Source organism: Antechinus flavipes, chromosome 3 (genome assembly GCF_016432865.1).
Source record: "Antechinus flavipes isolate AdamAnt ecotype Samford, QLD, Australia chromosome 3, AdamAnt_v2, whole genome shotgun sequence".
Classification (NCBI taxonomy): domain Eukaryota; kingdom Metazoa; phylum Chordata; class Mammalia; order Dasyuromorphia; family Dasyuridae; genus Antechinus; species Antechinus flavipes.
This window is the reverse complement of record NC_067400.1, coordinates 558,213,821-558,239,672: the sequence shown is the minus strand read 5'-3', so window position 1 is coordinate 558,239,672 and position 25,852 is coordinate 558,213,821. Positions and strand designations below refer to the sequence as shown.

General features: G+C 44.9%; 1 protein-coding gene across 1 annotated transcript in view; it reads left to right on the top strand.

The window, feature by feature from the left end:
• The first annotated feature begins 5,112 nt into the window (after window positions 1–5,112).
• Window positions 5,113–25,852, top strand: part of DCHS1 (dachsous cadherin-related 1) — a 56,433-nt gene continuing 35,693 nt past the window's right edge. The window contains 6 exon segments of the mRNA XM_051987618.1: window positions 5,113–5,284; window positions 5,287–6,983; window positions 22,067–22,255; window positions 22,350–22,581; window positions 23,015–23,251; window positions 24,799–25,839. Of these exon segments, the coding sequence (XP_051843578.1) occupies window positions 5,179–5,284; window positions 5,287–6,983; window positions 22,067–22,255; window positions 22,350–22,581; window positions 23,015–23,251; window positions 24,799–25,839 (3,502 nt within the window). The 5' untranslated portion in view covers window positions 5,113–5,178.

The window sequence follows — 25,852 nt, the reverse complement described above, 5'->3', positions numbered from 1 at the left end:
CCTCTCCACCAGCCTACCTTTTTTCCTTTCTGCCTCCCTTCTCCCTCCCTACTGTCCCCTTCTACATTATCACCTTTTTATTTCCTCTTTTTTCCCTTATCTCTTCCTCATCTTAGTATTCTTTGTGCCATTCTCCCTTCTCTGTCTCTTCTGTTTTTCCTCTTCTCTCCTTCCTTTCTCTTTCATCGCTCCTGTCTCCTTCCACATAACTTCTCTTACCTAATCTCCCTGATCTTTTCTCTCCCATTTCCCCTTTTCTCTTCCTCTTTTGTCCCCCCACAACACACTTTTCCTTCTCCGCTCCCCCTCATCCCTCCTCGTCTCCCCAGTCTCGTTTGGGTGTCTACCTAGAACCTTCCTTTGGGAGTAGAGGAGGACGAATTGCTCTAGTCTTCCTCCCCATCCCATTGGCTTGATCTCCATGCCTGCTGGGTAGGGGGCTGCTTTATCCGTGGCTCCTCCTCCCCCTCCTGCTTAGACTCCTCTTTGTCCTCCCAGAGCTCCATCCTGACTCTCTCCCTGCTTTCTCCCCTCCTCCTCCCTCTGCCCAGCTCCTCTTGGCTGCCTCCCTCCCTCCCTCCTTCCCTCCCTCCCTCCCTCCCTCCCTCCCTTTTCTTTCCCTTCCTTCCCAACTCTGTCTACATTTCTGTCTCCTTTCTTTTCTCTTCCTCTTTCCTTTTTATGTTCTTTCAACTGTACACATTTCATTTTTTTATGATTCTTTCTTCTATGCTGCCTCCACATAGTAGGCACTTAATAAAATGTTTATTGAATTGACTCAAATTCTTTTCCCTGGGTCTGTCTATTTCATTTCCTTTTGCCTCTTCCTTTCCTCTCACCTTCTCCCACCCCCCTCCTTCCAGTTTCTCTTTCTTTTCATTTCTTTGTCTGGCCTTTAAGACAGGAGATTCCCTTTGAGCAGGACATCTTCTTTCCTTCTTTACTCCATTACTCTTTCCTCTTTATTCTCTAGTCAGTTATTCTTCTTTGCTGTTTATTTCTATATATTTATCTATTGTTTCTATCTGTTTCTTCACCACTCCCTTATCTCTTGTCTCTCTCCCTCTATAGCTTGTACTTACACTCTCATCTCTTTATCTTTTCCCTTTGTCTCTTCCCACCAGCTGTTTGTCTTTTTCTCTCCGTGTTACCCCTTAGTTGCTTTTCCCTACTGGTCCTTGCCATGACCTCCATCTCTGACCATCTCAGGACCATCCCTACCCTGATTCCCCTCGTTATCTATCTCTGCTCAATCAGCTTTCTGTCTGTTCTATGTATTTCTCCTCCCTACCTCTCTCTTCTTAGCATCAACCCTGGCTGGCTGTTTTTCTCTCCTGCACCTCCCCTCTGTCTCAGTCTCTTCCCTTGCCTGTTAATCATCCTATCTTCACATCACCCACTGACTCTGTTTCTCCCCTCTATAGCCCTAGCCTTACAATCTTCTTTTTCTCTTTTTCTTGTTTCTCCTTCTTCCTCCTATCTTCACTTCCTTCAGTCTCTCTCTGTATTCCTGTCTTTTGCCCTGTTTTTACCCTTGCCGCTAGTCTTTGTTTGTGTCCTTGCCTCTCTGACCTCTCCCCGTTGCTCTTGTTCTCTCCTGTCTCCTTGTCCTTCAAGGTTCAAGAACAAGACAGGAAACTGAGGGAGGAGTTCCTCTCCACCTCCAAATCAGGGCATCTGGGATTTCAGCTCACCCATATCTGGGTCATTTCTTCCCTCTCCCACCTCCCTACCTCTGCCTAACCACTTCTTTTTACTGTATCACTCTTCTGTGTTTTGTTCTCCTCTGTCTCTCTTTTCTCTCTCTCTCCTATCACTTTTGTCTCATTTTTCTTCCTGCCTTTCTCCCTGTCTCTAGCTTTTTCTTTCTTTCCTACTTCTATCTCAATATTTGTTTTTCTCTCTATCCTTAAATCTTGTGTGTGGATCTTTCTGAATCTCTACATATTTATCATAATATCTTTGCCCTCTCTCTGTCTCAGTGTCTGTTCCTGTTTCATTCACCATGGCTGGGACTGATCATTGGTGTTGCCAGGCATTCTTTCTTGTTCACAGTTTAAGCAGAATTTTCTCTTTGTCTCTCCTTTTTTAAATTCTCCCAGCACATTTCTGACCCCCTTTACTCTCCCATTCAAGTTTCCCTATACCCCTGGGCTTCCACAGCTGCCTTTATTTCTCCCTATCATCCTTTATTTATTTTGGCCCTGCTGGTCTGTTCCCGGTTGACCCCCTTAGCCCTGTGCCTGACTGGACACTTCTGTTTCCCTCTGTCTCTTTCTCCTTGTGTCCTTTTTATTCTCTTTTATTTCCTCTTCTCTTCCTACCTCCATACCCACTTGAAGTCTTCTGCCTGTTTGGCCTGCCCTCTCTTTTCTTTCCCACTTCTCTACTGGCTTGTCCTCTGACCTTTCCTGGCACTTTATACCCATCTGGACCCTGTGGTCTATTTTTTTTTTCATTTCTTCTATATGTGCCCAAACTCGGCTGATCATCTTGTGCTTTCTTATAATTTCTTGTTCATGCTAAAGCCTTTATTGAATTGCTATACTATAATGTACTTCTGCTTCCTCGGTACCATCAAACTTCTCACATACAGCTCTAGTCTCTCTGTCTGTCTAGCCACCGGACCCTCAGAGCTCTTCACAGTGACTATGCTAAAAAAACATTTCCCCAGATAGTTCCCCCAAGCATACCCCGATATGAACCAATCCATGTTGCCTCAGACTCTCTCCCATAATTCCCACCTACCTCTTGTCACACTTAATCCACACATTACCTTACATACACATATATACTTTCTTCATATTTCTACATCCCCAAATATATTCCCTCTTCACATCTTCTTCTCTTGTACAGTCTCCAAATCACAGTATCTCAGCATTGGAAGAGACTTACGAAAATATCGAGTCTACCTTGTCTTTCAGCAGGAATCCTAGGCAGATGGTTATATGGCTTTTCCTTCAAGACCTTAAGGGATGAAGGTACCTCTCACCACAGCCCACTTCACTTTGAAACAGGTCTAATTATGTAGAAATTTTTCCATGTATTAAGCCAAAATTTTAATTAAATTCTCCAAACTCCAGTGAGCACCTTATTTGTAGGCAGCACACTTTACTGAATAGAGAGCTGGCTCAGAACTGGAGGGAACTGTGTTCAAGTCCTGTCTCAGGCACAAACTGATTTTGTGGTCCCACATAAGTCTCTCAGTATTTATTAAACACCTACTCTATCCGGAGAGCAGTTATGTGGAAAGGGATAGAGTTTCTGGGCCTGGAGTCAGGAAATCCTGCCTCAGACATTTACTAGCTAGGCAAGTCCCTTACTTCTGTTTGCCTCAGTTTTCTTCTCTATAAAATAAGCTGGAGAAAGCAATGGCAAGTCCCTACAACATCTTTGCCAAGAAAACCCCCAAATGGGGTCACAAAGAGTCAGACAAGACTGAAGGATAACGTACCAAGCTCTTTACTAAGCACTGGGATACAAGAGCCAAAGACGATTTCTCCTTCCAGGAGGCACACAATATAATGAGAGGAGGCAACACAAAACCTCTGTGAACAGACAAGCTACAGATAACGGAGGGAAGGCCCGAGGACTGAGGAGGGTCAGGAAAGGGTGTCTGGAGAAGGCAGGAGTTCGGCTCTAGCGATAGGCTGGCCATGAAGCGATGGAGGTCTGAACCAGGAACGTTTCAGTGTCTCGGGAGGGAAGGGTCATAAGGGATCATATCCAAAGGGTAGTTTAAAGGTAGGAACTATAGGCCTTGCCAAAAAATGAATAGTTAGGGGGTGAGAAAGAATAGGGAGTTGAGCATGACGTCGGAAAGATAATGAATTCAGGCTAGGGTATGTTAACGTTAAGAAGCCTATAGGGCATCTAGCTTGCCATGCCTGATGGACAGCTAGAGATTGAAGTGCAGAGGTTAGGAGAGAGGTGAGGACTGGATAAATACATCTGAGACCATCTGCATAGAGACCGTAATTGAATTCATGGGAGCTGATGAGATCAACAAGTAAAATAGCCAAGAGGAAGAAGAGGAAAGGGTCCAGAACAGAACCCTGGGAACGCTGACCATTAGTGGATGTGATCTGGACAAAGATCTACGACGGAGACTAAGCAGGAAGATCAGGCAGGCCGCTGTAGAACGGGGAGAGTGTAATGGAAACTTAGAGAGGGGAATATCCAGGAGAAGAGGCACTCCTTGCTCACACAAACTGCTCTCACTCACACACACTCTCCTGACACATCTACTCCCTCCACTCACTTCCCTCAAACATACACTTTCCTCACAACTGCCCCTCCCCTCTCAATACTCTGCTCACTCACTGGCCATCTAGACTTCCTGCTCAGAAACATATACAACCCCCCCTCACTAACAATTCACCCCCCCCCCATTTCCCCTAGACACTGAATCCCCAGCTGAGTTTTACTGATGAAAATGGGCGCAGGCTGAGCCTGTGGGCTGGGGCTGAGTGGGGGTGGGGGGAACTTTTGGTTCGGGAGAAGGGAAAGGGGGATCGAGTTACAGGCCCTAAAGAGCAGCCCTGGTCCCCCTCTTCCTAATGAGAACCAGCTGTGGCCCCAAAACTGGTGCAGGGGGAGGGGAGAGGGAGGAAAGAACCAACTGGTGGTGAGTCAGAAGGACAGATTGGGGGATGGAGCGGATTGGGGACAGTCTTAGAATGAGGGGGGCAGAGTGTCCCCCTAGGGCCAAGAAAATGAGGAAACCGTGTTCTCACCTGGAAAAGATGGGGAAGAAGTTGAGGAAGTTGGAGGGACAGTAGGAGATGCTGCTGCCGGGAGAGATGGGGGCAGGCCGGAGGACCTCCGCAGAGGTCAGCCCCCGAGCTGACTGCTTCCTGCATCTCACAGCCGTATGTTTGGATATGGGTGTCTGTGTGTGTGCCGGAGACATATATACATGAGCATATTTTTGAGAATCCATGCGTGCATGTGTTGGTCTCGTTCCGCCTCGGTGTCATGTGTATATAAAACAACGTACAACTATGTCCTTTGTGGTACCCCAGTTCTGCCGGGCCCACGAGCCCAGTAACTCGACCCCGAAGCCCATCCCCCACCTGACCCCTCTCTGCATTCCTCACAGGAGCAGGAGCCAGAGGCAGGGCCAGAGCCGAGCGGGAGCCGCAGCGGGCAGCGGAGCAGGCCTGGAGCCGTCCCGACATGGAGCTGGAGGCGCAGCAGGAGGCCAGGCTGGGTGCCCCCCGGCGCCCCGTGGGCCCGAGGCCTCCCCGCCCTTTCCCCCTGCTGCCGCTGCTGCTGCTGCTCCTGGGGGCACAGGCCCCGGGGCACGGGGCCAGGCGGGCAGCCTGGACCTGCAGATCGACGAGGAGCAGCCCGCCGGCACCCTGATCGGGGACATCAGCGCGGGGCTGCCTGCGGACACCGCCACCCCCCACATGTACTTCATCTCTGCCCAGGAGGGCAGCGGGGTGGGCACGGACCTCGCCATAGACGAGCAGAGCGGCGTGGTTCGGACTGCCCGAGTTCTGGACCGAGAACGCCGAGATCACTACCAGTTCACCGCGGTCACACCCGATGGCGCCACCGTGGAGGTCACAGTGCGCGTTGCTGACATCAACGACCACGCGCCCGCCTTCCCCAGGGCTCGGGCCAGCCTCCAGGTGCCCGAGCACACGGCCCCCGGTACCCGGTACCCGCTGGAGCCTGCCCACGACGCCGACGCCGGTCGCCTGGGGACCCAAGGCTACGCCCTGTCTGGGGAAGGGGCCGGCCAGGCCTTCCGACTGGAAACCCGCCCTGGCCCCGACGGCTCCCCCGTGCCTGAGCTGGTGGTCAGCGGGGAGCTGGACCGGGAGAACCGCTCCCACTACACGCTGCGGCTGGAGGCTTACGATGGCGGGGCGCCGCCCAGGAGGGCCCAGGCCTTGCTGGACGTGACCCTGGTGGACATCAACGACCACGCCCCGGCCTTCAACCAGAGCCGATACCGGGCCGTGGTGTCCGAGAGCCTCCCCCCGGGCAGCCCCGTGCTGCAGGTGTTCGCTGCCGACGCCGACGCGGGGGCCAACGGAGCCGTGACCTACGAAATCAACCGCCGGCAGAGCGACGGGGACGGCCCCTTCTCCATCGACGCCCGCACGGGCCTGCTGCGGCTCGAGCGGCCCCTGGACTTTGAGCAGCGGCGCGTGCACGAGCTGGTGGTGCAGGCCCGCGACGGGGGCGCCCACCCTGAGGTGGGCTCAGCTTTCGTCACCGTGCACGTGCGGGACTCCAATGACAATCAGCCCACCATGACCATCATCTTCCTCAGCGAGGACGGCTCCCCTCGCGTGTCTGAGGGGGCGCAGCCGGGCCAGTTGGTGGCTCGGATCTCGGTGTCCGACCCCGACGACGGCGATTACGCCCACGTCAACGTGTCCCTGGAGGGGGGGGACGGGAAGTTCGCCCTGACCACCCAGGACAGCGTCATCTACCTGGTGTGCGTGGCCCGGAGGCTAGACCGAGAGGAGCAAGACGCCTATGAGCTTCGCGTCACCGCCACCGACGCCGGGACCCCTCCGCTGCGGGCAGAGGCCGCCTTCGTCCTGCACGTCACCGACGTCAACGACAACGCCCCGGCCTTTGACCGCCTGCTCTACCAGCCCGAGCCCCTCCCGGAGGTGGTGCTCCCCGGCAGCTTCGTGGCCCGGGTCACCGCCCGCGACCCTGACCAGGGCCCCAATGGCAACGTGGCCTACAGCCTCGTGCCTGGGACTCATGCCCATTGGTTTGCCATTGACGCGAGCACGGGAGTAATCACCACAGCCGCCCCCCTGGACTACGAGCTGGAGCCGCGGCCCCAGCTGACCGTGCTGGCCACCGACGGCGGGCAGCCCGCCCTGTCTTCCACAGCTGTGGTCCACGTGGTCCTGCAAGACGTGAATGACAATGAACCTGTGTTCAAGAGGACCTTCTACAACGCCTCCCTCCCCGAGGGCACGGCGCCCGGCACCTGCTTCCTACAGGTGGGGTCCCGGAAGTCTGGGGGCATCTGGGGGAGGGTTTGTGGCAGGAGAGGGGGGGGGGAGCAGCAGAGTGAGACAGGCCTGAGGCTCAGAAGGGGCTGCGCAGGGACAGGGAACTCTGGTGTTCTTTTTCTTCCTAATTTCTGGGTTAAAGAGTGTTTTCCACTGGAATCAGGATCAGAGGCTTTTCCACTGAACTCAGTCCCACGTTCAGGGCGCCAAAATGTAGTGTTTTTCTTCTTTAAAATATATAATGGTTCTCTCCGGGGGAGAGCAGGTTTCTCAGGGAGGTTTTCTGGAGGCAATCTTAGTATCAGTTAAGAGTAATAATCACCCAAAATGCAGCCAGCTGATAGAAATGCAAATGTTTATTTTCTCCCTCCAAAATAGCCCGGTTAGTTGAGGCCTCTCTCTCTCTCCTTGGTTCCAAGAGCTCTTGCCGCTTTGTCCTTTGCTTCTGCCTCTGCTTTCTTCAGCCTCCAGAGTCAGTACAAAGGTGAATCTGTCCTGCCTCGGAGAGAGGCTTCTGGCTCTCAATCTCTCGGAGTGCTCTTCTCCAACCCCAGCCAATGTTCTGAAGTAAAACTCCTCACTCAGAGAGGGCTTCTGTCTGAACTCACTTGACGCTCCTCTCTCAATCTAAATTCAGCTGACCTCCTGCAGCTTTGTCCTTTACTTCTGCCTCTGCTTTCTTCAGCCTCCAATTCAGCTGAACTCTCTTCACTGGGCTTATCTATGATCTTCTGAGAGAGAGGGATTATGGGTTTTCTCCCATAGTGCTCTCTGGCCCTAAGAGCTTCAAGGGAGGTGTGAATTCACAAAGTTACACAGTTTACTTTGTGAATCTCCCATACTTGTGAACTCCAATGAGTAAAGTGTGAACACAAGCATTGTATCAATTAGTTCTACTTAGTATCTTGTTTCAGGTTCTGGCCCAAAACATCAACTCTAATGACTAAACAGTTTGTAAAGACTCCAACAGGTAACAACAGCTAGAGGGGAAAGGGAGGAAAATAATCCTTGCTATGTCTTTAAGCTGCTTAAAATTAAGGCCCTCTTCTTTCTCTCTCCTTTCTTCAAATCAGTTCTGCAGACATTTTAAAGTACATCCCATAAGTCTGATGCTTTGTGACACGTTGGCTACACAAAGAAAAAAGCAAGCTGGTCATTGTTTCCAATGATAATATGTGATTATTTAAAGAGGGAGAGAAACCCAGGGTGGGGGATGTGGACCTGGGGAAGATTTCATGGAGGAAAAGACTTGAACTGAGCCACGGAGGAAGATAAGAATTCTGGGAAGCTCAAGATGGGAGATGAACTGAAAAGTTTAAGGAACACCTACCTCGACATCTCGTTTTACTAGCTGGACAGTAGAGTATATAAAAGAGAACAATTTGAAATAAGTCTGGAAAGGTCATAAGGAGCCAAATTATAAATAAGGCCAGGCTAGGGAGTATGTATTCAGTTCCAGGGCCAGTAAGATGGACTGAAGGTTCTGAGCAGGAGGGTGACAGGGGATACCATTCCTATGACTGGGAAGGTTTTGTCAGTTGTGCTGAGGGTCAGTTGTATTGGGGAGGAGATTGGCACAATAGTCTGAGCCTGAGCAAGAGTGTGATCTGAGAATGAAAAAAGGGGACAGAGACAAGAGGTATGGAGGCAAAACAAACCAGACCTGGCATCTAGTTGGATACGGGGATGAGGGACAATGAAGAGTCAGACGTGGCTGAGATTTCAGACTTGATCGGGGAGGATGATTGGTGGAAAGGATGGCAGTTCAGTTCCTCAATAGAAATAGGGAAATGTGGAGGAATGTTTTAGAGAAAGGTAGTTTGTTTTCATCAAAATAACAATGAGTAACATTTATGAGGTATTTTGAGGCTGATGCTTTTTAAACCTTCTCATTTGATGTGTTAAATCTGAGATGTTGATGGGACCACCAGAAGGAGGCAGTTGAGGAGGCAAGATTTGAGTGTAGGAGAGAGATGAGGGCTGGTTGTCTCAATTTGAAAAACCTGAATGCTCTGGAGAAGATAGGATCAGCAAGGGTATTTAGAGGAAAGAAAAGGAGACTCAGGATAGAACTTTGAGTATATTTGAGGAATCACTAAATGGGTGAAGGGTACACCAGAAGAAAGAAGAGTTAAGCAATTCTAGGAGAGAAGTATGGTATAATGGAAAATAGGGTTGGGTTTGGGTTCAGAGGACTTGGATTTATATCCGAACTCTACATCTTATGTATGACTTGTCCCTTTGAGCAAATTGCTCAATCCCTCAGTTTCCCTATCTAAAATGATGACCTCGAAGATCCCTTTCAGCTTTAAATCCTGTACTCCCATGATCATGTTCAGGAGATTGTCAACAATGTTGAAAGCAGAAGTCAGGTCAAGTAGGATGAGGATGAAGGAAAGGCTGTCAGATTTAGCAGTTGAGGGTCACTAGTATCATTTGAGAAAGCACTTTTAAAGTCCAAAGGATGAATGAGAATGGGAAGGAGAGACTGAGGGCCAGGGAGGCAGAACACAGATTGCAATCAATATTAAGGAAAACTTTCTGATGAGCTCCACATCCCTAGCCATCTTAAAGCAGTGGGTCTCAAACTTTTGTTTTCAGTATCTTTATCCTATTAAAAATTATTGAGGATCTCTCCAAAGCGTCTTTGTTTATCTGGGTTATATTTATACACATTTAGCATATTGGAAATAAAAACTATTTTTGAATTTGTAGACCCTCTAAAAGGGTTTCCGAGACCCCCAGGATTCTCTAGACCATACTTTGAGAACCACTGTCTTAAAGCAAAGACTGTATAACCACCTAGGAACCTTGAAGAGAAGATTATTGTTCTGGTACCCATTAGATTAGATATTTTCTGAGATGAGACTCTGGGATCCTGATTCAGTTAAGAGACTATCCAAATATTAGAGCTAATGAGGGACTTATTTAGAGTGGCACCTGTGGAAGGATAGATGACAGGGCCAATAATACCCAGCATTCACTTAGCAAAGTGAGTATTATCTCATTTGCAATACTGGGAGGTAGGCGCTATAATTATTCCCATTTTACAGATGAGGGAACCATTAATTGACCTGGCAAGAATCACATAGTAAATGATTGAGATAGGGTTTAAATTCAGAACCTCTCTAATCTCTAATGGATGCCAGAGATGTTGCAGGGAATGGATCACATGGGATTGGAGACTGATGGGCTATCTCCAAGGAACAAAGATGGAGGAGGAAGAGTTGCTGGGAAGCTGGTGCCTTTGAAAGAAACAGAGATAGAGAGGTTGACAGAGAAAAGTATCAGTTATATTTGAAATAGATCTATTTTGAGGGGTTGGCAGCACATTCAAGAAGAAAAAGGAAAAGCTAATAGAGTTACTAGATATGGGCTAAGAACTTCCAAGACCCCGTAATCGCCATGACATAGATGCTATGTAAATCAAGATGGTAGTCATCGTAACAGTCACTGGCATTTACACAGTAGGATAGCTTGGTGGTGCTGTGGAGAGTGTGGAACTGGGGACCACAAATACATGGCTTCAAATCCCATCTCAGATACTTTCTTAGTTATATGGCGCTTCCTTAAGATCTTGCAGTTTCTGTTTTCTCATATGTAAAGTGAAGAGAATAATAGCACTTTACCTCCCAAAGTTGTTGAGAGGGTCAAATGAGGTAACTTATGGAAAGAATTCTACAAATCTTAAAATGATATATATCAGCCATCATCCTTATTAGGGCTTTAAAGTTTGCAAGAGCAGTGGATAGAATGCTGGGCTGAGAGTTGTTGTTCAATTTTTCAATCATCTCTGAATCTTCATGACCCCATTTGGGTTTTACTTGGCGAAGATACTGGAGTCATTCACCATTTCCTTCTCCAGCTCATTTTTTTTTTTTTTTTACAGATGAGGAAATCGAGGCAGTGTTAAATGATTTGCTTAGGGAAATATATTTAGTGAGTGTCTCAGGCCAGATTTGAACTCAGATCTTCTCCATTCCAGGGCTGGCTGTCTATGCACTGTGCCACCTAGATCCGTAATATTTAAACTAGAAGGAATACTAGAGATTATGTGGTCTTTTTTCCCTCATTTTATCTGTAAGGTTACCCAGATTTTAAAGAGCAAAGACATAATTCAGATCCTTTATCTGTCATCCTTGCTGGAAGCGAACTCTGTATCTCCCTTACCAACAGTAAATTTTCACTGGTTGGAGAGATTCAGACAAGAAGGCTCATTTCTTTGATCCCTTGAAGATCACCTGGTAACTTTTTGGAGCACAAAAACTATGTCTCATCTCATTGGTTCTATCTGCCAACAAAATAATAGTAACAGGTAATATTTATATGACTTTTTAAAGTTTGCAAAGTACTTCACAAATATTAACTCATTTTTTTCTCCGCAAAACAACTCTGAGAGGTAGATGCTATTGCTATCCCCATTTTACAAATGGAGAAACTGAAGCAGGCAAAGTGATAGAAGATTATCTACACAGTAATAGTGAAAAGTGTAGAGAAAGAAAGAGCCAATCAATCTATCAATCAAAAAGCTTTTATCCAATGCTTTCTATGTGTCAGGAGCTGTGCTGGGTCCTGGGCTAGAATGACAGCTTCTTGAAGTCAGGGCTATTTCATTTTTGAATATATATATATATATACGTGCGTGTGTGTGTGTGTGTGTGTGTGTGTGTGTAGCAAATAGATATACACTGGATAGAGGTCTGGACCTGGAATCAGAAAGATTCATCTTATTAAACTAAAAACTGGCCTTAGTCCTTAGAGGTCCCTTCCAACTTTCTAATTCTGCAGTTCTGTGATTTGCATTTGTTCTGCTTGACCTCAAAGGGCAAAAATAGGAGCAAGTACAAAGAGGCAGATTTAAGCATGATGTTAAGAAAAAATTTCTCACAAAAGAATTATTTGAAAAATGGATTAGGCAGACACAGAAATTCACCCCACATTAAATTTATTCAGGGAAAGGTAGGATGAGCATTTGACAGGTGTGCCATGGCAGATATTCCTATGGAGGGATGAATTAGACTAAGTGGTCTGTGGTCTCTTTCAACTCAGATTTTGTAACTCTGGTTATGAGTGGTATTATCACCTAATACATTAAGAAGTGGAGAGAAAAAAATAAGTCTACAAAAAGCTCAACAAGAGTCCCAAGCCAACAAGTACTTGTTATCCATTGATAAGTATTTATGAAAAGTAATTTAAGAAGACCACAAAGGACCAAGTTGTATCCCTTGATGCAGTACATTTTTTAAATCCATAAGGCAAAGAAAATAGACATAATAAGAGGAAAGTAAAATGATAACATCGACCTGTAATTGTACAGGTGTTTAAAGTGGATTTGTATAAATGAAGAAAACTAAATTATAAAAAATTATTTTTTGAATGAACAGTGATGCACCTGGTCCTTTCTTATAACATTGTCAAGTCAACAAGTATTTTTTTGTTGTTTAATAATGCTTGTTGTATTTATTTATTTATTTTATAAGGACTTTTTATTTTTCAAAATACATGTAGAGATAGTTTTGAACATTTACCCTTGCAAAACTTTGTGTTTCATATTTTTTCTACCTTTATCCCCACTTCCCTCCTCCTTTAGACAGCAAGGAATCAAATACAGGTTAAGCATGTGCTGTTCTTCTAAATATATTTTCACATTTATCATGTTGCACAAGAAAAATCAGATCAAAAAGGAAAAAAGAGAGAAGAAAAAAAAACAAGCAAATAAATAACAATAACAACAAAAAAGGTGAAAGTACTATGTTGTGATCCACATTCAGTCCCCATAGTCCTCACTCAGAATACAGATGGCTCTCTCCAAGACAATCAACAAATATGTGTGAAAACTATTCTAAGCATTAGGAATGAAGAGAAATGAACAAAGGGAATAAATAAAGAATAAAACAGCTTTTACTTTCAAGAAGTTTATATTCTAATGAGGAAACAATAAGGACATGTAAAGAGATATACAAAATAAATATAAATAAATTCAAAGTATTTGAATACAAGATAGTTTGGGAGGAAGAGCACTAGCAGTTATGGAAAATAAGAAAAATCTTTATTAAAAAAAGTGCTGTTGCTTGAGTTGCATCTTGAAGAAAGAATGGAATAGCATAAGGGGAGAGGTGAGCAAAGAATGCATTCTAGACATAGGGGATGGCTAATGCAAAGGTATAAAAAGGGGAGATTAAAGGCCATGAGAAGGAGAAGACTAGTTTGGAGAGTATACAAAGTATGGGAAGGGGAGTATTTAAGTCAGTGCACCCCAAGAGCACTTAAGGATGAACAAATGAGTATAATAAACAGATGAAAAATGGAAGTATCTGTCAAGAGTTCTGTGCCGATCTCTATTCCATCAAAGATAATGGACCCACCATCTTTACACTCTCACCATCCAATATACTATATGAGGCTGTGGGAAATGGTAATAAAAAAGGACTAAGAAGGAAAAGTAACTGCCCTAAACCACGTGTACCCAAAGGAAGTCTGTGATGAACACAATTTTAAGGATATTAAAAGATCAATTTTCAAGATATCTGAAAGTGAGTGGATATCAAATGCCTTGAAGAAAAAAGATATCCCTACCCCAAAACATGTACTTGAGAAAACATCAATAACTTTTGATCCTTAAATCTACCCTCCCATCTTTACAAAATCTATATGAGAAGGGTCTACTCATTCATCAAAGGTATTTTGCTGATGGTATAAGAAGGAAATATTTTCAAAAATATTTGTTCTAGAACAGAATAAATATTTACAGGTATTTGACTAATTGATTAGAAGATTCAAAATTGCATTGTTCTTACTGTTTGCTGACTATTTTTAAAAAGCATTTGATTTGAGAGAGTTAAACATTGTCTTAAAATAAAACATTGTCAAAGTAAAACATTGACACTCTGAGGTATTAAACATGTATATTAATCACGTGGTTCCTTGAATGATGTAACAACGACTATAACTTTTGTTCACCAACCCTCTTATTCTTAATAACAAGCCAGACAGAAATAGGGAGAATATGTTTGTCAGAAGTGTTTATCATCATCTAGAAGGAAAAGCACTGCATAGTACACATCAAAGAAGAGTTCCCTACAAGTGCTTCTCTTTGCAGCTAATCTTGTATTGGAAGCATCAAGTCCTGTAATGTTTCAGAGTATCCTAAGTTAAATCAGAGTTTGTCCTTGAAGGAACCTTCCACAAGGGAAAAAACAAGCTGATAAAGAATGACTATTGTCCAGACTATGATATACAGTTGTATGGACAGCCCTTAGAACTGAACCATTACTAAGTAGTACAAGAATCTTGGCCAGACTCTGTAAATAGACCCAAACTTGAGCAGGAAGAGGAGAGCAAGTTAGATTATCTTTGGGAAATGCTTTTAATGACCCTAAACTTCTCCCTGAAACAAAGGGCTGCCTTTGAATGTTCTTCTGGTGATGCTATATGACTTTCAGTCAAGAGATGTCACAGTTTGCAAAGAATTAAAGCTTCAGGTCATCCAAAGGACAATGGAGAGGACGCATGTTGGACCAGAGAAAGCTACAATTACTGATTGAAGACCCTGATAAAATGTAAAACCCATGAAGAAACAGTTTGGTTCTTTTTTTGCCTTTGAATCCCTAGTCTAGTACAATGTCTCAACTCATAGTAAGCCAGTAACTCAGTTCTTGTTTTTCCCCATATGGATGGATAATTGAACAGTTGTACAAAAGAAGTGATATAAAAGGTAGCATCAGAGCTGAAAGGAATCTTGAATGCTAAAGTGTACAAGTCACTCATTTTGCAGATTGAGGAAATTTTTAAAGCATATTTGAAATTTGAAGCATAGAGAGAATGATTTACAACAAGAGCACCCAGCTGCTAAGATCTGAGTGACTCCCCAGTCCAGTACACTCACTGCTATTATTTGACAGTATGGAATGAGATGCTGTACTGTGGGGTTTCATGAGCAAACATGGCCTATGTTTTAATTTGTTTTGCTTAGCCTTATTCATTACAAGGGAAGATTCTGTCCAGTCCATCAATCAGTCAACAAGCAGGAAGTGGGGTGTCGAAGGGAACTAAAAGGTGTTGTTTTTAAAGAGGAGGGGGAAAGAGACAGACAGAAAGAGGGAGAAGAGAGAGAAGGAGAGAACATCAATAAATTTTTTTTTAAAAAAAGAAAAGAAACTAAAAGAAAGATGTTTAGCCAAGAAAGAAGATAGACCAATCATGAAATGAGAGACAGAAGGTATGGGCAACTGTATGCTCCACTGTATCCACACATTGTCAGTGATCCAGAAGAGGTCTAGAATGTTGGGTTCCTCACCCTGACCTCTGTGGAAAGTTTAGGTTAGAACATGCACCAGTTGAAGAATGGATGGGTGACAATGGAGGGAGCACCAATGAGATCAAAGTCATCAAAGCAGGAGAGAAATGACATTTAAGTTGAACTTTAAAGGATAGGTAGGAATTCCACAAATAAAAAGAAAAAGGAGGGACATCTCAGGAGCAGTGATAGAGAAGACACAGGCTAAAGAAAGTGTGAGTTACTAATGGACCAGGAAAAGAACTTGGAGAAGAAAGAGAAAGCCCTGAGGAATCTGTACTTTTCCAGGTCCAAAGAACTTCCACTGGAGGTACTACTTTGTGGGAGAAAAATGGAGAAATTGTTTTCAAAGCCCAAGGTTCTGAGTGAAGCAAGAATAGGGATTAGTGTTAAGGAGAAGGTCACTGCCCCCAGGTGCTAGCTTCACACATGCTAATTGATATGGTAATGTTTTTAGGGGAGTGGGAGGGATTTAGGAATGTCTTTTTTTCCTCCCCTGATTGGAAGGTTTCTCTCCTTTTGTAACCTTTCAACTCCTTTAAATTTAGAGGCTCTGGGATCTTTAAATTCAGTCCTAGCTAATCTTTCTCTATTCTTCCAGCCCTCAACTCTCTCCTGGGATGCCTCCTTCTACTGCCTCCCTCCCACCCAATAAAATTTTAGGCCATTGTATCCTATTTATCCTTTCTTTGAATGTTTTGAAATCCACTGTCCCAAAATCTAGGGCACATGTCAGATTATAGCTCGTTTTCCTCTTCTAGATCAAAAATTCTAAACTAGTGTGGTCACTTCCCTCTGAGGTTTCCATCATTCCCACCCCAGCAAGCCGGTTCCTCCCTGTCAGTGAGGATAAGGGCGAGAATGGCAGTTCCCCTCATTGTTTCCTTTTCCTTTTGAAGTGTAAAGCTTATCATTAGGGCAAGCAAAAAAAAAAAAAAAAAAAAAAGATTAGCAATTTTGCTTTTGTCAGAGAGAGAGAGAGAGAGAGAGAGAGAGAAAGCCGCAGCAGATGTCTAAGTATCTGAAGTTCTCTATGATTACTATATTATGCGTCCATGAAAGTCTTATGATCTATTTTCCAAACTTTTCCATCTGTTTCCCCTTTCTGTCTAAGTGGTCTGTAGCTTTCCCTCCAAGTATGCCCCAAGTCATATTTCATTCATGGGTTCCATCCCACCCAGTCCTGTGTGGCCTCTCTTACTTGCTCCCCATGTCCTGTAATAGCATTTGTGTATATGTGTTTCTATGTGTATGTATATCTGAGAACAGGGTTTCTGCGGCTGTCTACCTTCTTGTCTTTGGTCTTCCGGGCGTCTCTATTGCTATTCTTCCTTCGTTGTAGGGATTCATTTTGTTTTCTTGTTTGGTGATGTATTTAAGCAATTCCCCCCTCCCTTCTTTGTCAGCATAAAGCCAATTTAATTGTGTTTGTTTGGGGATGCACTGGGGTTAATTGATATGCCCAGGATCACATACATAGCTAGTAAGCGCCTGAGTCTGATTTGAACTCAAACAATTTGAACAACTCTATTCACTGCTGTCCCTATTTGATTGTGTTTGCAGGACTCCACATAGTATACTCTTGGCCAATAACACAACATGATATCCTATTTTTTTGGTACCATGCTATTAGGGAAAACTTCCTTCGATTCTCCTTTTCTTTTTCTTCCTTACAATATATTGTATTTATTTAACAGTTTGTATGTTCCAATCAGGGGAGGAGAATGCAACTCCCTGACAGTGGATGGTATATTATTTTTCATGGGGGAGTTAGGGTCTCTAACTAGCTAGGTGTTGCAATGGTTGGGGGCTAACGCTAGAGTCAGAAGCCTCATCTCCTTGAGTTCAAATATGGCCTCAGACACTTCCTCACACTATCCCCAGGTGTGACCCTGGGATAATCACTTAGCTCTGTCTGCCTCAGTTCCTCGTTCTCAAAATGAGCTGGAGAAAAAAATGGCAAACCATTCCAGTATCTTTGCCAAGAAAACCCCAAATGTGGTAACGAAGAGTCAGACACAGCTGAAAAATAAGGGAACAACAACAAAAATGGCCTATGAGGATCCTGAAGGTGGTATTCCCCTTACATGGACAGTGGGGGAAGAAAAGGCAGCTGGGTAGGTCTTGGTGCCCGTGGGCCTCCTAGTAAGCCATGCATGCAGTCTTAACATAGGCCACCAAGGGGCACTCCAAGCTCGGGCTGCCATCGCCTCGGCGACCCAGAGCTGGAAGAGGCTTCAGAGGCATCTGATCCGACCTCCACATTTTATGAGTGGGGAACTACAGGAGATGCCGTTGCTGGCCCAGGGTCTCAGGTAGTTAGCATTCCAAGTCGCATTTGAAGCCAGATCGAAGTCCTCAGCTTCCAGAGCCAGTGTTTGCCAAGCTGTACCAGGTCTATTTCCACGTTTTGAACATTCAAGCTGCCATGGTGGATGTCTGGGCTAGTATCAGGAAGCACTCATATCTCCCTAGTATCTGCCTGAAATCTGCTCAACTCATCGTAGGTTATAAAATCTAAAGTCACAATTCTAATGTCCTTCCCAATTTTGGATGACCCCAAACTAAAATTTTATTAGCATTATAGTTTAAAATGAATTTGAAGGGATACATTACTTATTAAGCTCCTGGCCTTTCCTGGTTCTGGTAAATATTTGAAAAATCTGCACTCTTCTCTATTCCTGGTCTTCAGCCAGGGATTCCCAGAGCACCTGAGGACCCTTTTAAGGAAGTCTGGCCCGGTATTCTGTTTTCTGAGACAATAGGTAATAGATGAGTTCAAAACTAACTGAATGATCCAATCCAGAACATTATGCTAAATGGATCAAATATCCACCTAGTGGGAGGTCTCTCCGGGGTTGTCCTTATCCCTATTCTGATAAACACTTATATCAATCACTTGGATAAAGGCATGATTGGGGATAAAGGCATGCTTAATCAAATTGGTGTATGACATAAAGCTGGAAGGGATTAGATGACAGTCAGGATCCTAAATGCGGAAAGGGGAGAAATAGCCTCACCGGTATTCATGCTATTCTGGGTTAGCTGGGTTAGCATTTCATCAGATGATCCAAGGTCAAAGGCAGCTCAGTCTTTTCTCGTGGATGGCTGCCTGCCATCCTTCCCTCCCCCAACCTCTCTCAGCTCCCTGCTATACTTCCTCTGCCTTCTCCAGCTGAGCTCTGGCAAGTTTTACTGGTGTCTCATGTTCACATCTGGCTGTGGCCTCTGACCCCCCAGATGCTTGGAGTTAGGGGGTAATCCCTTACTTCTGTGTCACAGGCAACTTCTACTCCATATATCCCTGGTTCAAGAATATGTCACGTGCTGATTTCTGTACAATATGGCACTAAAAAGGAGTACAGATTGTTGGCTTTATCAACAAAATAATTAGTGACTTCTTGTGACAGACTCGTCATGTTCACGGTTCTGGGTAATTCCTCTTCCATCTCTAGTCCCCAGCTGTCACTGTCAAGTTTAGACATTGAAGGGGAATATAGAAGAGAAGAAAAGCCTTCTGAAGCAATTGTTACATTAATATCCCCAGCATCCAGCAGTGCGGTCCTGAAAGTGGTAGAAGTTTAATAAATGTTTGTTGAAATTAAATCATTCAAAATCCCACTGACTATTCCGGTTCTCTACAGGTCACAAGGCCCTCTCTGGGATTCCATCCCCAATCACAACCTGGATTGTAGACAGAGAAATAGCCAAGGGCTGAAAGCAAAAACTCCAGTGCATTCCCTAGACAGGAAAGGAAACAAAGGAATAGAAAGAGCTATTCCTGCCAAGCCAGTCAGAGGCTGAATTTCTCTGACTTTAAGATTGTTTCATTTCTGAAAATTCATCCATTTCTGTGCTTGGTATTTTTTTATTTTTAACTTTCTTTTCCCTTTTATAATAGCCATAGAATCACAAACTTCTACATTGACAAGGGAACTTAACTGTCATCTGATCTAGTCTCCCATCCTGAACAAGTTGGCATTCTACCAAAAAAATCATCCAGCCTCAGCTAAAAAAAAACAACAACAAAATAACTATAATGGGCAGTCAAGGAACCATCACCTGAGGCAGCCAGTTTCACTTTGGAATCACTATGAATGTTAGGAAGTGTTTCCTAAAGTCAAACTTACATTTGGTTTCTTTGCAATTCCATTCATTGATTCTAGTTCTTTCTTCTGGGACCAAACAAAATAATTATGATTCCTCTTCCATGTGATAACTTTAAATATCTGAAGGCAGTTTTGAGGAATCTGTCATTCCTGCCTCTCTAGGTTAAACCATCTTTTTTCTTTTAGTTTTCCTCAGACTCCTCTATCTTTTAAAGGAAGAAAGGAAAAACATTTATTGAACACTAACTATGTACCAGGCACTAACCTAAACATTTTAAAACAGTAACCCTGTTTGATCCTCATAACAACCTTGGGAGATAGATTTGAAGTCAACTAAAATGCCTAATGTGTTTTTCACATGAACTGTATTAAAATATTAATAACTATTTTAAATTAAAATTTTTAGCAGAAATTTAATTTCTCTTCTTGCCCCATCTCTCCACATTTGAAAAAGAAAGAAAAATAAAACCCTTGTAACAAATAAACAAAGTCAAATAAAGGCAAATTCCCGTAATGAGTTGTGGCATATATATATTCTTACTCAGTACCCAGAATCCATCACTTCTCCATTGTCAAAAATCAGCACGCATTTGCAAGATGATGATCTTCATGAGATGAAATGGGGTTACTCATTGCATTGATTAATGTTCTTAAATCTTTCAAGTTTTTTTTTTTTTTTACCATGTTGTTAATATATAAATTTTCTCCTGGTTCTGCTTATTTGAACCTTTGGTTGTGGGGAGGGCCATTTTAGAGAAAATTGTTTCTCATGATGCTCTGAGACCCCTTCTATCTCTACAGATTCTGGTTCCTTTGTTCTCTCAGGTAGCTACTTACCTTACTTTAAAGCTTGAAAACCCCTACACCTGGGCTAGGGAATCAAGAAACCCTAACCATTATATCCTTAATTTAATTAAAATTGGGGTTTAAATAGCTTTTGCTGAATCCCTAAAGGAAAAGATTTTTAAAAAAAAATCAAGAAATGTGCAACCCTTAAGGTGTCTGATCATTTGGGCATGGGATGGGCATGGGGTGAGCATGGATTGGTCCTATCCTTCTAGTCCAGGTCTGGTTCATATGAGCAGCTTGCCCTTCCCTTGGTAAAAGATGGGGGAAAGAGGTTTTTTTTAAATTAATTAAATTTTTTGTTTACCTTTTAAGTTCCAAATTATCTCTCTCCCTCTCTCTCCATCCCCACACTAGAAAAGACCACCATTTGACTAAGTTTTATAACTGAGGTCCTTTCTCAAGCTAAATTGCCAAGCATTCAAACTCAACTCCAGAGAGCACAACTCTGTTGGGCTGGCCACATTGTTTGAATACCAAATGTACGCTTGCCAAAAAGACTATTTTAGGGAGAACTAACAGAGGGCAAGTACTCACAAAGTGGTCAGAAGAAGCAATTACAAGAATACTCTCAAGATTTCTCAAAAACTTTAGAATTGGTTGTATGATCTGAAAGCAAGATTTTACATTTATCCCTATTCTGCTTTCTCTGCCACTAGAAATTTCCCTCTAGGTTGACATAGTGGATGTTCAATAAATGCTTTTCCTTCCTTCCTTTAAACAATAGAGGAGTTTGAGGAAAAACTGAAAGAAATAAGGTGGTTTAATCTAGAGAAGGCAGTGGGAGACACTGGCACACAGCCCCCTAGTATGGCGTGACCTCATCAGAAAAGGTGCTATGCTCTATGACTAAAACAGAATTGAATTAACCCACAAGAAATGCGAGATAGGCAAAGTTAGAGTCCATCCCAAATGTTCATAGGGACCATTTGTGCCTGAGATGTGACAGAGTATTCCAGGCATGTATCGGTCTGATCAGGCGCGGTAGGACACACCGTACGTAACTCAACTCTAACATAAGGACGATATTTTGGTCCAGAACAAAGAACAGCAACTAACCGTAAATATATACATATATGTGCTCTTGTTTTTCTGAGTTCTTTCTCTGGAAGTTGATAGTATCTTCCTTCAAAGGTACTTTATAATTAGAATAACATGGTTGTTCACAATTATTCTTCAAATAATATTCAGACAGCATTCTCTTGATTCTGCCCTTGCTTATGCAAGTCTGCCCATTTTTTTCCTAAAATCAATCTTGGCATATTTTATAGCATAGTAATATTCCATCACAATCATATACCACAACTTGTGTAGCCAGTCCCAATTGATAGACATTTCCTCAATTTCCAGATCTTTACCACCACAAAGATAACTTTTATAAATATTTTAAAAGTTCTTTTTCCTTTTTCCCTGATTATCTTGGGAAACAGACATAATAGTGGTATTTCTGGATTATGGGTATACACAATTTTATAAGTCTGGGCGTAATTCTAGATTGCTCTTTAAAATGGTTGGACCAGTTCGCAGTTCTACCAACAATGGGTTAATGTCCCAATTTTTTCACATCTCTTCCAACAGTTGTCATTTTCCCTTTCTATCATTTTAGCCCATCTGATAGGTGTGATATGATATCTCAAAGTTGTTTTAAGGGAAGGATATTTTTAGGGGGTTACAGATCCAGTGAAGGACACGTGTTCCCATGTTTATCATAGCTATAGGTGTCCAGACTCCCTTTAGGGAGTGTGGTGGTTGGGGATGGGAACAGGAGGAGACCGGACAACAGAAAAGTCTTCAAGAAAAGTCACATTTTGCCCCCACAGGTGACCGCTACAGATGCAGACAGCGGCCCATTTGGCCTCCTTTCCTACTCACTGGGAGCTGGGCTTAGCTCCACAGGCCCGCCCCCGTTCCAAATCGACCCTCATACTGGAGAAGTGTGCACATCCCGGAGTCTGGACCGGGATCAAGGACCGCCCAGCTTCGATTTCACTGTCACTGCTGTGGACGGGGTAAGGAGGAGGAGCCTTTCTCCTGGTGGGGAGAACAAGCCCCTGGGGGTATCTTTAGCTCAGCTTCTCACACCCAATCTCCATTTCCTTTCAGGGTGGCCTGAAGTCACTTGTGTATGTAAAGGTGTTTGTGTCCGATGAGAATGACAACAGGCCTGAGTTCTACCCAAGGATATATGCAGCCAGTGTGAGCACCCAGAGCCCACCAGGCACAGCTATCCTGAGGGTCAGTGCGCATGACCCTGACCAGGGTCCTCATGGCACCCTCACCTACCGCATCCTGGCTGGGAACAGCCCCCCACTCTTTGCCTTGGACAAGGACTCAGGTGAGAAGCCAGAACACCCCAGCCCCCTTACCTCCCCAGTTCTTGAGACTGCTCCTGAAATGATCATCCCATCCTGTTACTGGGATTTCTCCACCCCACTCCCAGGATGTTCTCCTAGCTCCCCCAATACATGTCCCAAGCACCCCACTCCCAGCTTCATTTCCCATCCTCCTCATGGATATCAACCTGTCTCCCTACTAGTCCTGTATCTTATACTCTCTTTATTCTTTATTCCACATTTCTGTCCTGTACCCTGTGTCCTCTGCCTCTTACCTTCTGCTTTGGGTCTCATTTTCCAGTCCCTGTCCTCTTTGCTATGTCTTCTGTAACGTGACCCATGATCTTTGTCCTGTGTCTTTGTATCCTGTGCTCTGGAACTTGCATTTTGCATCCTACCCTCTCCATTCCCTGTTGTTTTCCCTCTTATTTCCAGGGCTGGTGTCTGTGGCCTGGCCCCTGACTGGACGAGCTGATGCTGTGCAGCAGCTGGAGATTGGGGTCCAGGATGCTGGTGGCCTTCGAGCTGAGCCCAATGCCCAGGTCAACATCAGCATTATCTCTGGGCCTCTCGTGCCTCCAGTCTTTGAACAAGCACAATACGTCTTCTCCGTGCTTGAAGATGTGCCTCCAGGGACCAGTGTGGGCACCATACGGGCACACCACCCTCCAGGTAAAACATACCCCCCCCAAGGCTACACACTCATACACTTACATATGTATATTTGCTATTTTCCCATCACTTGGTAACACATTTACCTACACACACACACACACACACACACACACACACACACACACACACTTATCTTGTATGAGTCAAATCAAGAAGCATTTATAAAGTTAGCTATAATAGTAGCTAACATTTATATAAGGCTTTAAAATTTGCAAAGCATTTAACCGATATTATCTCATGATCCACAAAACAACCCTAGAAGATAGGTGTTATTATTATCCATAGTTTACACGGAGGCAGGAAGAGTTTGAGTGAGTTATCCAGGATCACAAAGCTCTTAGGTGTCTGAGACTGGATTTGAACTCCGGTCTTTCTGACTCCAGATTCAGCACTCTGAGCACTTAGCTGGCCTCTAACCCACTGTATGCCAGCTAAATATCCAGTACTGGAGATTTAAAGGCAAAAATAAGAGAGTGCCCTCAAAGAGCCCTCATTCTATAAGGGAAACAATCCATTCATTCTAAGTAAATAGAAAATATATACCAAGTAATTTGGGGAGAACAAACTGGGGAGAATCAGAAGGTGCCTCCTAAAGAAGGTGGTATTTAAGCTGGCTTCTAAGGGGAGATAAGGATTTTAGAGGAGGTACAAGTGAGAAAAGGTAGATTCCTGGCATGGGAGACAAGACAGCCTGGGCAAAAGTGTGAAGGTGAGAGAAGGAAAAAATAGGGCAAGCTGCTTGGGTTGAACTGGAGGGAGGATAGAGTAATAATGTGTGATAAGCCTGGAAAGGAATATTGGAACTAGATTGTGAAGGGTTTTTAATGACCACTTGAGGGGGTTGTATTTTATCCTAGAAGCAATAAGAGCCACTAGAGTTTCCTCTTGAGTACGGATATGACATGGTTAGACCTGTGCTTTAGGAATATCAATTTGGCATCTGAGTTTGGAGGTGAGGGTTGGGGAAAGGAGAAACGAGGCAGAGAAAGCAATTAGGAGGCTCTTGGAATGGTCCAAGTGAGAAGTGATAAAGCCTGAACGTGGCTAGTGATTGTGTGAGTGTAGAAAAAGGGATGGATTTGGAATCTGGATTTGGAATGAACCAGTTACATGGACACGATTGGATATGAGTAGTAAGGGATAGACAAACTCATTGTCTCAGTGCCCCACACTTACCCATTCACATTTACACACTCTCACTTGTAGCCCAGCATCACAAAAATTCACTCCCCCTCCTGGGGACACACTTATTCTCAGCACACATTCATGCACACTTTTGCACCTTCCCAACCCTCCACCTCTCCAGATTCCACACAGCCATCACGTCTCACGTCTATAACACTGAAATTCTTGAGCGACCAGCCACCCTCACCCAGTAGTCCCAATACTTATCCACCCAGATTCAAGCCTCGGTGCCCCTGTTTCTGGACAGAACCATTCGGTGGTGAATAAGCCAGCTTGGAGTGACCCTCCCAGACACAGTTGTATCTCCCCATCAGCTTAGCAGTGGGGGGGTCCTTATAATTTCCCGCTCCCTTTGGCAGGCCGCCCGGGCTCTGTGGCCCTCACACTCTCGGGGGGAGACCCACAGGGCCTCTTCTCGTTGGATGGGGCGTCAGGATTGCTGCGGACACGGCGCCTGCTGGACAGGGAGCGCCTGGGGCCAGTGCTAGAGCTGGAGGTGCGTGCAGGCACAGGGTCTCCGCCAGCTTTTGCCCTGGCTCGGGTTCGTGTGTTGCTGGAAGATGTGAATGACAATGCACCTGCCTTCCCTTCACCCACGGACACTGTGTGGCTGCCCCCAGATGCTGGCCCGGGCACCCCTGTGTATACGCTGCGGGCAACTGATCCCGATTCTGGTAGCAATGGCCATGTCACCTTCACACTGGTGGCTGGGGGGAAAGGAGCCTTTGCCGTGGACCCTGCCACGGGCCACGTGCAGCTCGTGAGGACACTGGGTGGGCTGGCCCAAGAGTTGGAGCTAGAAGCACGTGATGGTGGCTCTCCCCCCCTGACCAGCCGCTTCCTGCTTCGAGTAGCTGTGCAAGAGGCAGGGTCCAGGGCTGGTGGGACTGACCCCGGGGTTGGGGGTGGGATCCCCAAGTTTGACCACCCTACTTATAATGTGGAGTTGTCTGAAAGTACAGCCCCAGGCACAAAGTTCCTACAGGTACGGGCACAGGGCCCTAAGGGAGGGCCCCCTATATCCTACCACCTACAGTCAGATGGGGTGGGTACAACCTTTGGTGTGGACTCACGTAGTGGATGGCTTTGGGTGCGGACAGCATTGGACCGTGAGGCATGGGAAGCATACACATTGCCGGTCCTGGCTGTGGCTGGGGACGGTCAAGGGAGCCTGACAGGCACAGCCACTGTGAGGGTGAGCATCCAAGACCGCAATGACCATGGGCCCCGTCTCACTGAGGAGCCCACCTTCCTGGCTGTGGCTGAGAACCAGCCACCGGGAACCACTGCAGGCCGCATTACAGCCACTGATCGAGACTCGGGCCCCAATGGACACCTCACTTACCATCTACTGCAGCCACCGGATGAGAGTGGGGCCTTCCATATCCATCCACAGACAGGTAAGATTCCTGA